The sequence below is a fragment of the Malaclemys terrapin genome, chromosome 12 (assembly GCF_027887155.1).
Source record: "Malaclemys terrapin pileata isolate rMalTer1 chromosome 12, rMalTer1.hap1, whole genome shotgun sequence".
NCBI classification, from domain to species: domain Eukaryota; kingdom Metazoa; phylum Chordata; order Testudines; family Emydidae; genus Malaclemys; species Malaclemys terrapin.
Genome location: NC_071516.1, coordinates 32,110,799 through 32,123,501, shown reverse-complemented (window position 1 = coordinate 32,123,501; position 12,703 = coordinate 32,110,799). Strand labels below are relative to the sequence as shown.

General features: G+C 54.3%; 1 protein-coding gene across 1 annotated transcript in view; it reads left to right on the top strand.

The window, feature by feature from the left end:
* Window positions 1-12,325, top strand: part of LOC128846615 (rho GTPase-activating protein 39-like) — a 131,828-nt gene extending 119,503 nt beyond the window's left edge. The window contains 5 exon segments of the mRNA XM_054045844.1: window positions 3,859-3,932; window positions 5,623-5,822; window positions 7,586-7,677; window positions 9,207-9,376; window positions 9,725-12,325. Coding sequence (XP_053901819.1) covers window positions 3,859-3,932; window positions 5,623-5,822; window positions 7,586-7,677; window positions 9,207-9,376; window positions 9,725-9,919 — 731 coding nt within the window. The 3' untranslated portion in view covers window positions 9,920-12,325.
* The last annotated feature ends 378 nt before the right edge of the window (window positions 12,326-12,703 follow it).

Here is a 12,703-nt window from a genome sequence, read left to right as displayed (position 1 = left end):
CGAGGAAGAGGTTCCTCACCTGTAACTGGAGGTTCTTTGAGATGTGTGGGCCCTAACTATATTGCACTTCCCGCCCTCCTTCCCTTCTGCTTTGGACTGGATTCCAGAATGGTCAAAGGGAGACTGGAGAGGTGTCGACACGCACTACCGCTGATGCCCTTATCTGGAAGCATGAGGAGGCGCTTTGTATCCATGTGGGTCAATGGACACTGCTAAGAAATACCTCCAGACTCAGGCACATGGCGCGCATGTGCCCCCACGTCTGGAATACATCGAGGGACCCCACATCTTGAAGAACGTCCAGTTACATGCAAGTAACCTTCTCATCTGTGGGCACCTGCTGCTCAAAGCTCTAGTTCATCTTATTGCCCACACTGAGAGACTTGGGTTGGTGGTTGTGTTACAGCTGAGTTTCTGGCTTTGCTCCTGCCCTATGGTTTATCAGCCTGTTTTATTTCTATAATAAACATTTGTACCTGTAGCTCCATGAGCCCAGTCCTGCAGCCTATGCCCATCAGCAACTTTTGCAGGATTGAAAGTCCCAGCATACAAGACTAGTGCCTGTTACATCAAGTAAGGCAGAAAGTACAAGATCCAGAGGCCTCCGATTTCAAGTAAACATATGAAGGTTTCCCTTCCAGTCTTTAACCAATGTAATCCTAGCATTGATGTTCCAGGCCATGTATCACTTGCTAGGAAGATTGCAGGAGGCCTTCATGTCTAAGGCTTGATCTACACTAGGACCTTATGTCAGTATAACTAAGTTGCTTAGGAGTATGGAAAATCCACACCCCTGAGCAACGCTACACCACCCTAACTCCCAGTGTAGGCGGAGCTAGGTCAACAGGAGGGCTTCTCCTGTCGACAGAGCTACCACCTCTCGGGGAAGTGGAGTGCCTGCACCAATGGGAGAAGCCCGCCTGTCTGTGTAGATAACATCTTCACTGAAGTGCTACAGCGGCGCAGCTGGCCACTGCAGCCTTTTAAGTGTAGACAAGCCCTCAGATGCTGCTAAATTACACTGAGTTTTTGAAATGACGGTTCTTCACTTATGGCACCTTGAGGCACATTCCATACAACCAGAAGACGAGTCATCTTGGTCTGTCCCCGGTGGGTCTGCTCCTTGCTCCTTGGCTCAGTGCACTGTAATCACTGCTTCATTCGTTAATAGTGCTCAGGGGATCCTGCCTACCCAATGAGCCATTCTGTGAATTTCACCTCGCTGCTTGGGAGTTCATTGTGAGCAAATGGTGAACACTTGCACGTTTATTTGCTGTTTGAAATTATTCACTCATTTCTCCAGTGAATAATTCTTGGTCTTTGGCAAATGGTACTTTGTGCATACTTGAAATTTGAAGTTCATATTTGAAATTTTGGGTCATATGAAATTTGGGTTACATAAGAGTCAGCCATTGTTTCTGTACCTGACTGGATGAATTATGTAGCTAATCAATAAAAGTTTGAACTTCAAATTGCATCTTCACATGTAAAATCCACAATTTGCAGTTTGCATGTTGTTTGCTAGTTTTGCAATTCTCTTTCTGTGAATGTTTGAGTTCAGAATTCACATTTGGAGAGTCTTTGCACCAGTAAAATTTGTTTGTTTACTAGAATATTTGCAGAAAATAAAGATCAGTGGGGCATGAAGCAGATTAAAACAACTAATGAATACTCAGGGTGGTTTTATTCCATCCAGTATTTATGCAGCTCTAAGGATTCACACAGTAAAAATCCTTTTGATGTTTGTATCATGTAACTTACCTGGGTTAAATTAATCAATAAACAATATCGTCTTCCCCAAATGCCCTGGGTGATTCTTTGTTAGGCAGATGAGTTAGGAGAAGCCAGTTACAAAATAGCTCCTTTTTTTCTGTTGACAATATGAATATATTTTTAGCCCACACCCCCTTCTGTAAACAAACCCTCTGCTCCATGGTTCAGGCCTCGGAGCCAGCTTCCAGGGGTGAGCGATAATGAAACCGGAGTCGTTAGTGCATGTGTTGACTGAGTTGGGTTCCCAGCTCTTTATCCTGGCAAAAAGAGATGTGAAGGCAAGAACCAGGGGCAAGGGAAGGGATCTCTCCCTCTGCATGTAGATGATGCTTGTTCTTAATCGAGGGCTCAGGCTAAGGAAAGTTTTGTTCTCCTTTGGGCAGGGCCCTCTGCCCAGCCTCTGCATTGGCCAGTTCCATGCGCCCTGCCAGTGATACTTGTACAGGGTGCTTATCCTACATCTCACTTGGAGAATGAGCTCTGTTTGCAGACATTCTTTTGACAGGGTGCACATACGGTCAGAGTGAGCCAGACTCAGCTAGGCTGGTGCCTGCAGAAGGGGACGTGGAGCCAGACACTTGTGCTCTCCTGGGTTCACATAGTGTGTGCAGATGATCAAAGCAGCTGTGCGGCGGGGTGGCAATTAGTGCTTGGAGCATTGGGAGCCCTCGGCGGTGGGATGCCAGGTTCAGATCTGGGTGCTTTGAGCCGGAACACGGAGCACCACGAGCCCCAGGGACTGGGCTTCTAATGGCATTGCCAGCAGGCTAGGACTGCCGTACTGCTTGCGGGGCCAGGAGGGTGCAGGGCACTGGGCTGAACCCAGGGCAGTGGCACTAGACTGCTCCGCAGGTTATTCCAGCTAGGAGCAGCTGTTAAAAGAAATGCAGAGGCCTCTTGCAACACACCTGCAGCACTTGAGTAAGGACTCGTTAATTTTGGTGTCCAGTAAGGTAGGGTTACCATTCGTCCGGATTTACCCAGACATGTCCTCCTTTTTGTGCTAAAAATAGCGTCTGGGGGGAATTTGTAAATCACTCAAAATGTCCGGGATTTCCCCCCTCCCCCGGCAGAGCAGAGCGAGCGGCTGGGAGGGCTGCAGGAAAGTCACGGGCTGGACTCCGGAGCAGCTGTAGAGGAGCTCCTCCTCCCCCCCCCCCCCCCCTGCATTCTGAGCCGGCAGCTCCTCCTCCCCGGCAGCCCCGCGCCCCGCTCCAGCAGCACTGTGCAGGGCCAGGGACCGGGTTGTGTGTTGTGCTGGGGAGCGCAGCCATGTGTCCGGCTCGCACAGAGCCCAACACCCTGTTCTGAGCAGCAGGGTAAGGGGGCCAGGGGGCAGGAGAAGGGGCAGGGAGGTTCTGGAGGGGGCAGTCAAGAAACGTGGAGGGTCGGGAGTTCTGGGGGGGAGCTGTCAGGGAGCAGGAGTGGGGAGAGGGATCGGAGCAGTCAGGGGACAGGGAGCAGAGGGGTTTAGATGGGTTGGGAGTTCTGGGGGGGGCTGTCAGGGGGTGGGGAGTGGTTGGATGTGGCGTGGGAGTCCCAGGGGTCTGTCTGGGGGTGGGGGTGTGGATAAGGGTTGGGGCAGTCAGGGGACAAGAGGCAGGGAAGCTTAGATAGGGGGTGGAGTCCTGGGGGGCAGCTAGGGGCAGGGGTCCCAGGAGGGGGCAGTCAGGGGACAAGGAACGGGGGGAGGGTTGGGGGTTCTGGGGGGGCGGGAAGTGGGAGGGGCAGGGGCGGGGCTAGGGCGGGGCTCCTCCTGTCCTCTTTTTTGCTTGCTGAAATATGGTAACCCTAAGTAAGGGAACGGTGCCCCTCCAGACTTGTATCTCAGGGAAAGTAGGGGGAGGTGTTGGGGGCTTTTGCAAGTGCAAACCCTGCCCAAATCGTACAGGTTCATTTTCAGAGCCCATAGACTCAGGTGTGTCCTGCCCTTCCTGGGGTGCAGAGCCCAGCTCTTTGGGAGGGACAGAGCCCAGGGGCCCTGCCAAGAGAACCCCCAGCACCTAGTATTTGTGGTGACAGCATTTTTCCTTTGGGGGTCTGGTGGTGCCATGGGACTGACCGGCATGTCTCTCTCTCCCCTAGGTTTGGCCATCAGCACGTACGCCAGGTTCTGTTACCGGAAGCTGCAGAAGGTGGCGGTTACTGGGGGCAAGAAGGTGAGGCACCTACTGTGCCCTGGAGGCTTTGTTTTAACATCTCACGTTGCCTTCTCCAGCACCCGCGGTCTCCAGCACGCCAGACACTAATGGGTTTCTTCAGGTCCCCGGGCTCCTGTCCTGTGTTAGAGGTGGGAACCGGGCTGCAGGGGTGAGGGGATTCACAGCCACACAGTGGGTGAGGCCTGACTCCCAGACTCTGTTCCCCTGATAGCTCCCTGCCTGGGCGTTACCAGCAGGGAGCGTGCAGGGTGCTTGTGGGGCCCAGCGGGCAGGTCCTGTAGGGGAATATTCCTGGCCCATGTGGCAAACACAGTACTCAGCTTTCCCTGGGAGGAGCAGGCCCTGCGTGGAGCAGGAACCACCCATCCCGTGGGGGGGAGGGGATGCTCTCCCCCTTCACCACTGACGGCTGATGTGGGGCTGGCAGCTGCATTTTCCCGCAAGCAGGCATGGGTCTTATTTTAAACATTCCTGGAAGGGTGAGGGCCAGGAACAGCTTCTCTCCCCCCCCCCCCCCCTTTTTGCGGAGCACCATGCTTGTCATGCAGCCTGCCCTCCAGCAGCACCTGTCCTGAGGAATGAATCCCAGAGAGGATGGATTTTGTCACGTTTCCCTGGGGGCCTCTGCACAGTGAGGGCTCCGTGGAGACAGGGGAGGAGCTGACCCATCCGTCGGGTGGTAGCAGGGGCCCAGTCCCCGGCAGGACAGGAAATGTACCGATACGTGTTCCGCACAGCTCCAGCCGGAGCTCTGTCCGTGGCACTCCAGGCAGTCAGAGGGATGTTTGCAAACTATTCTTTTACCCCTCCTCAACCTTGTTTGCAGAGCTGAGCTCTGCCGGGCTGCAGCTGTTCTGCAGACTGCATGGTGCCGTTGGTCATTTCAGCCCCCGCTAGAGGCGGTTTGAATTCCCCCTTTGCCATGTGAAATTAATAGAAGTTAGGCCAGTAAAAGATATTACCTCACCCACCTTGTCTCTCTAATGTGAAATTAAGCCAGTTTCTTTGTCAACATTCTCCAGAAACCACAGGTTTTGGGTGTCCAGTTAGAGCCAGCTGGAGCCTGATTTTCGGAGGTGCCCAGTGCCTCTGAAAATCAGGCTTCTACATGTCGAAAGATGGACACACAAAGATCCCCTGGAAATGGAGATTGCCTGGAATTCGCCTCTGCGTTTGGAATGTTTGTTTTCCCATGTTCCATTGCCAAGAGGTATTAGAATGAAATAGCTGCTATAATGAATGTGTGCCCCCTGCTGGCCCTGCAGCAGCACCTGTTCATAGCCCATCCCCAGAATGGGGCTTATCCCTGCTGCTGCCCCAACACTGTGGATCCTGGAAGGGACGCAGGGAAAGCAGGAATATTTCCCAAATAGAAAAGATCAGAACATGGCAACAGAACCAGAAAGTAACACTAGAGCCGCCCCCAAATCTCTCCAACTCACAGCCGGCAGCCTCCCCGCTCTCCTGGGGCCTAACGCGTTCGAGCTCCTGGTTCTTGCACATGCCCTTTGCATAACGGGGATTCTGTTGCAGTGAGGACTTCCTGTAAGCACATGGCCCTGGGGCCATCTGGTCATCTTCCACGTGAGCCATGGCCTGCATGCCCTAGGACTGCTCGCTGCCTCTGCCTGCACGTGGCTGGTGCGACATTCGAGCACGAGTTCATAGATATTTTCTGTGCCCTCAGGGCCTCCGTAAACCAACGATAGAGGAGATAACACACGCCAGAAGTGCCATTGTGACGCCATCACTGTTCGGCAGCTCTCTGGAGGAAATCATGTCACGGCAGCAGGACATGTATCCGGGGAACAAGCTGCCTTGGGTACAGATACAGCTGTCTCAGCAAGTCCTGGCCCTGGGGGGAGAACAGACTGAAGGAATATTCAGGTGAGCTTTAGGAGTGGTGGCTATTTGACTGAGTAGAACTCTGGCTCCATCCGCATTTCAGACCAGTCAGAATGGGGGGTACAAGCAGAAGCTGTCCCTGTCCCACCCAAAACCGCACTCACACAATCAGCAGAAAGTCACCCCTCTCCAGTACTACAGACCTGTCTAAACCTCTGGCTGCCACACCATAATGGTTCCCTTGCACCAGCTGTCCCAACCCTGGCTCTCTGCCTGGGGCTTCCTCCGACCTCTCTTCTCTGCAGCTGGGGTAACGAGCTGCCTGCACCAGTGAGTCAGCAGAACCCTATTCCAGCAGGATCAGCCCCGCTCACGGGGATGTGTTTCAGGAACATGCTGCTAGCAGTCCCCCAAGGAGCATTGGTCCCTTAGCATGCGTCACAGGAGATGTTTTCTTCTGCAGACACACACTGAATGATTTGGGACAGTGGGTGAATCTCAAGAGCTCCTGGCACAGTGTTGTGATTGTGGTTGGACAGCTCTGGGAGTGAGGCAGAGCCTGGGATGGCCAGGCAGACATGCTAGATAAGATCATTAGTGAGGCTTGGCAGGGGCCTGAGGTGGTATCATGCTGGCTCTGCAAGGTGTGTTCTGTCCAGCCAAGTCTAGAGATGCCATGTGTCGCTGCCCTGAGCCACACAAAATCCTGGCAGAGGGAGCGCGATACTAACCGCGAATTCTTCTGGCACAAAACTGGGGCTGAAATTCGGCAAAGCACCATAATCCTTGTGTCCCACTGGACAGTGTAATCCACAGGAAAGGGCTCTGCGGGAAAGCCTAAAATAGACCGATCCTGTAGACAGACTGAAGCTGGTGCCAGCCTCACCATATGGATGAACTTGCACATCCCTGGGGAAGGGGCGGAGCTGCTGGGTGCTTGTATTCCTGTTTCCATGTTACTGCTGCAGGTAACGGCAGGGACCTGCAAGGAGACCTTGCACCCTGAACCCCAGGAGGGATTTCACTGGCCAGTCACTGGGTAGCTGTAGCTTCCATGCTCAGCACTTTAATATCATTTGACTAAGATCTGGCAGTGACCTTAGCACAGTGGCCCTAATCATTGCTTCTCCCTCAGGTATGGCAAGTAATGAACAATTTGAAAGCAGTTACTTGTAATTACCAAACTATGGGATCTCCCTAAATAGCCTCTGTGCAATGGCAGATTGCAGGGCCAGGTAAAATACTCCCTAGCTGTTACATGTGATTACAAATCACTGAACTCATGCAGACTAGTTCAGCACATAGGAAGTTTCAGTCTTGATGGTGAGTAGGACTTTGCAAATTCAGCTCCCATGTGAGCGTGTGAGAGAGGAGAGATTGAATGAGGTTGTAAGCGAAGTTCTGTAAACGTATGGCTAAGAACTGTGGTGGAGTCCCACATGTCCATTACCCCATTAAAATACTGACCTGGCCTGAAAGCAGCTTTCAGAATCATTGCATCCCCCAGACCTACTCTGTACCATCAGACTGACCTACTGCTGGAAGCGTGGCATCAGGAAACTAGTGGGAGAGACTGGCAGGGGGATTTCTGAAGGGCCATTTGAAGTTGACTTGGATAAGAAACAGCAAAGTCTTGCTGAGTAAATGTTTCTGTGAGTGTTGCTAGCCTGCAAATTCACCTCTGCAGGGCTCCTTCCAGTGACAGTCTCACACCCATGTCTGCTATCTTCCTCCGACAAGGCAGCTTGCTCTGCAGTCCATTTGGACTCAAAGTCCAGTTGCTGTATTTCTGGGTTTGCTTTCAGAATACCTGGCGACATTGATGAAGTCAATGCATTGAAACTGCAGGTGGATCAGTGGAGGATCCCCAACAACCTCAGTGATCCCAATATACCAGGTATGAGGACTGGATAGCCATGTTGCTATGGGCTAGCCCAGAATAACGTGTGCAGCGTGCTTCCGAGGCAGTGTGAGAACACAGGAGATGCAGCTGGGTGGCAGGCAGGTGCAGGACCCTGCACTCGGGCACTGCAGACGCGCCTGGGTGGCGGGCAGGTGCAGGGCCCTGCACTCGGGAACTGCAGACGCGCCTGGGTGGCGGGCAGGTGCAGGGCCCTGCACTCGGGCACTGCAGGTGCGACTGGGTGGCGGGCAGGTGTAAGGACCCTGCACTCGGGCACTGCAGACGCAGCTGGGTGGCGGGCAGGTGCAAGGCCCTGCACTCGGGCACTGCAGACGCAGCTGGGTGGCGGGCAGGTGCAGGGCCCTGCACTCGGGAACTGCAGACGCAGCTGGGTGGCGGGCAGGTGCAGGGCCCTGCACTCGGGCACTGCAGACGCGGCTGGGTGGCGGGCAGCTGCAAGGGCCCTGCACTCGGGCACTGCAGACGCGGCTGGGTGGCGGGCAGGTGCAGGGCCCTGCACTTGGGCACTGCAGACGCGGCTGGGCAGCGGGCAGGTGCAAGGACCCTGCACTCGGGCACTGCAGACACAGCTGGGTGGTGGGCAGGTGCAGGGCCCTGCACTCGGGCACTGTAGATACAGCTGTCCTTAGGAGCAGCATTTTGATTCTTGTCTTTCTGCTTTTCTCCCAAATGTCACACCCGGTTGAGTTTCCAAACCCAAGCACAATCTGCCCCCAGTCACCCCACCTCAGGGTCTGATCCTGTCAGAGATCGGCAGCTAGGCAGGGCTGAGCCTGGCAGATCCTTGGAACATAGGACAGGAAGGGACTCCTGGGTCCCTGACTCCAGTCCCTACTTTTGCAGGCGACCACATGATACAATTTTGGATGGAAGACGCCAGTGAGCATTGAGCTGCTCAAGTGATTCAGTAGGTGGCACTTTCTGCTCCACAGAATAACTGAGGCGGTTCTTCGGCTGGTGTCAGCTGTGTCCTGAGGGGCAGGCGTCAGAGATCAAATCAGAATTCCCTTGTGGTCAGCAATATTGTCAGCCCCACAAATCATGAGGCTGGCTTCAGTGTAAGCAGTGCAGAGTCCTGGTTCTTGGCCTTCTGCTGGCTGAGCCCTGAGGCCATACCTTGGTACCCGTTCAAGCTGTTCTCTGCAACCAGGAGGCCAGACTCATTTGAAGTGAGAGCTGCTCTGCTGCAGGCTCCTGACTCAGCAGCTGGGGCTTTAAGAACATCAAATATCGTGAGACGCAATGAAATCAAAAGAGTTGGAAACACTGGGGCAGCAAAGATCCTGTGTTACTTCCCCCAGGGTAGCTCTGGGCAAATTCCCACTCGAGTCATTCCATTGCGGTCTGTCAGCATGACCCAGGGTCGGCCTGCATCTTGTCTGGCTGTGCTGCTGTGTCCTGTCAAACTGCAGGAGATTACGGAGTGTAACTCATGTCCTGGCTGGGGTAGATGTGTTGGCCTGTTTTCATGCCCCTCTCCCCCGTTCTGCCTTCCCTCCCAGCCTCCCTGCTGAAGCTGTGGTACCGGGAGCTGGAAGAGCCCGTCATCCCCCAGCAGTTCTACAAAGAGTGCATCAGCAACTACGAGAACCCTGCCGCCGCCGTGGCTGTGGTGCAGCTTCTGCCAGAGCTCAACCGACTGGTCCTGTGTTACCTCATCCACTTCCTGCAGGTGAGCACCCCTCCCTCTGCCCCACACACACCCGTCAGCCGTGTGCTGGGGGCTTTGGCTCTGGGAGTCTTGCCTCTTATTTCATGAGCAGAGTGTGTTAATTCCCAGCCTGGTTTGACATGGAGCAGGGCTGGTCCCTCCCAAGCATCGCCCTGTGAAGTCCTCTGACCCCGGTGAGGCTCCCGTCCCCCGGCCCCAGGTGCATGCTACAGGATTTCTGTGTTGAGAAGCATTGTCTGCAGCCTCGTGTTCCAGCTGATCCCCGGAGCGAGGCCTGGTTCCCTGGGCCTGGCTGCTTCCCACCCTTGCCCCATTGTTCTGGCTGAATCTCCTCCTCTCACCTCACAGATCTTTGCTCAGCCGTCTAATGTGGGCAAGACGAAGATGGATGTGAACAACCTGGCCATGGTGATGGCCCCGAACTGCCTGCGCTGCCAGTCCGACGACCCCCGGGTCATCTTCGAGAACACCCGCAAGGAGATGTCCTTCCTGCGCATGCTCATTGTGCACTTGGACACTAGCTTTATCAGAGGGGTGGTGTGAGGGTCTGGCCCCCCAGGGCTGCGGGGAGGAGAGCACGAGGGCTGGCCCCCCCATGACTCGTCACCAGAGACAGCACGGGGGTGCAAAATGCCCGCTCCAGGCTCTGGTTCCCGGCTCTAGGATTTCTACCATCCTTCCTGTTGTCGCATCAGCATCCGTGTAAACAGGGGGGAGCATGGGAGGGCTCAGGGCTCGCAGGCAGAGTGGCTGGCCAGTGCTAGGGAGTCTGGAGTGTGGTGCTGGCTCTGTCGGGCCAGGCTTAGCACTGTCACCCAGTGGCTCCTATGTCATTGGGAGTGGGGAAGCTGCTGCACCAGCCGCTCCAAATCAGGGTTGCAAGCTGGAGCAGAGGCTTCTGCCAGGGACCTGGTTAGGGGTGTGGGTCTGACACCCTTATTGATGTGCCTTAGTGCAAAGGGTGGGTGACTGGGGCTCAGGAGACATGGTCAGGGCGGGGCTCTCATGTCCCTTCCCTTCCCTTCCAGCCCCTGGCATAAGGAGGCAATAAGGGCTGTTTCCATTGCAGGAACAACCCCAGGTAATCCACAGTCTGCTTCCCCTCTGCCTGGCAGTGTCTGCAGAGACACTTGGCCCCCTAGGGCTGTTTCGTGCTGACTTAATCTTGCTTGAACAGCCAGGAGAGACTCCCCAAGTATGGGGGACTCCCTGGGCTCATAGGGCCACCCCTTCTCCATCTCCTGGGATGAGGTGAAAGATGTTAGGGGTCTTCTGTCTTTGGCCAGTCCCGCCAGAATGGCCATGGAGGTCTTTGGAGCTGGTATATGACGAGCAGCAGCTCACTGGCCTGGGTGTCAAAGAGCTAGAAAGGTGGCGGATTGCCACTTGCACCAAGCGCTGCTCCTCCAGGCTGGAAGACCGATGCGCACTCTAGTGGGTGGGGAGGCTGCTTATTGGTAACAAGCGATCGCTAGGGTAGCATGTGCTGTTGTGCTAGGAGGCGTGAGAGGGCTTGCTACAGGCTTGCTACACCAAGCACTATGCTCTGTCTGCCGTGTCCCTCTGCCAGGAGTCACCCCTGCATTCTGCCCACTGCGTCCCCGTTACCGCCAAGGCAGCGTGCTGCGTAAGTCCTTAAACCAGGAAAGCAAGCCAGAGCAGCTGGTGTGTTTCAGAGCCTTGCTGGCGAGGAGGCTGGCTGGCTGGGGTGGTCTCTGAAAGGCTGTTGCTGTCCGTATTTGTTAGTGCCATAAATGCTTTGGGCCAGTGAGAGTGTGGTGAGCCGCAGCGAGGAGGGGGTATCTTTCTGAGGCTGCTTAATGGGAGCATGTGGGTTTCCCCTTGGCCTCCAGCCAGTCACACATTCCTTCGCAGACTGTAACTCCTAATTACGTGGTGTCCAGTGCTTCAACTGTTCTTTTTTAAGCATTTTCTCTACCAGCGGCAGGCCTGTTATGGGCCAGATCTCTGAGCCTTGTGGTTGTTTGCACAGCACTACGCTCGCCAGTGGTATCCAAAGCCATATTCACTCTTGTGCCTGCAGATTCCCCTCGTCCCAGCTGTGTTTCTCATGTAGGTGCCGAACACAAGCCAGCCTTCTCCTGACTGTAAACCATTTGTGAGCCAGAGCTGTAGTGGGCTAAATTCCAGCTGGCAGATGCATTGAAAGGCAACTCTCTGCTCAAGGCTGAGCACAGGTTTCAGACAGTCGGTGTGACATGTACAGGGAGCTCGGAACACTTGTAGCTTATGAAGTTGATCAGTCAGGGAGCCCTGGGATGCAAGATCTTCAGCCAGAGTTTGGTCTGTGCCCTGTAGAACCAGGGACCAAGGTGCTTCTCCTTGTGCCAGATGCGAGGTGCTGGTATTACTGGGTCAGGAAATCCCTGCTCCTCAGGGCACAAGAGATCAGTCTGTCCTGGGTGCCAGAAAGGGTGCAGGGAGGGGCTGCTTCCCAATCTCACCCCGCTGCAGAGCTAGGAAGCAAGTCAGCTCCTCTGGCTTCCACAAGAGGGTGTTGAATTTACGCAGCTGCTGAATGGTCCGTGCAGTTCAGGTGCCAGCCCTGGGTCACTGGGAAATTGGAATTGTTAAACAGGGTTTAATTGCTCAGGGTGTCACATCCTCACCCCAAATTAGCTGGAATGTTTGCTCATGCCTGGCTCAGGATCCCCTTTCATTGGGTTGTAGATACACACCTGTCCCAGGGTTGTCAACTGCAGCTAACAACATTGTGGGCAATGATTCAAATTCTTCCTTGCCCTTCGGTGTAGCAGACAGATATTTGCTGCTGTCTATATCGACGCTTTTTGCCAGGGCTGTAAAATAGGCTAAGAAATTACACTGGATATTGTTTTCTTTTTTGCCAATCAGTTTGTAAAGGTGAACCCAATGAAGCAGCCTCTCCTCTGTTACAAGAATCATTAAAAATTCAGTGGCGAACCCTCATCCCTCCTGCGCATTTTTTAAGCTTGGTTCGTCCACATGGAGCTTCCTTTCTCGGTGGCAATGTCCGAGGGTGGCGGATGAGCTGTGATGTGAGCATTCGCAGATGGACACAGGCTGCTGCTCAAACTCAGGAGGTTTGGTGGGATCCTCTGGATCTTTTCCTCATCCCTGTTGCAAGAAGAAAGCTGGGCGCAGTCTGTATTCTGGAGCTGCTCACTCTCTGGAGTTGCCTTAAGAATGTGGTAATCCCATTTGGCTGTGCGGTTCTACATGATGAATATTAGAGCAGTTCCCAGGAACAACTCTGCTACTCATCTTGCGTGGCTGAAAATATCCCAGGCTTGGACTCTGTAGTCAATTTGTGTGTGTGAAAGTTTA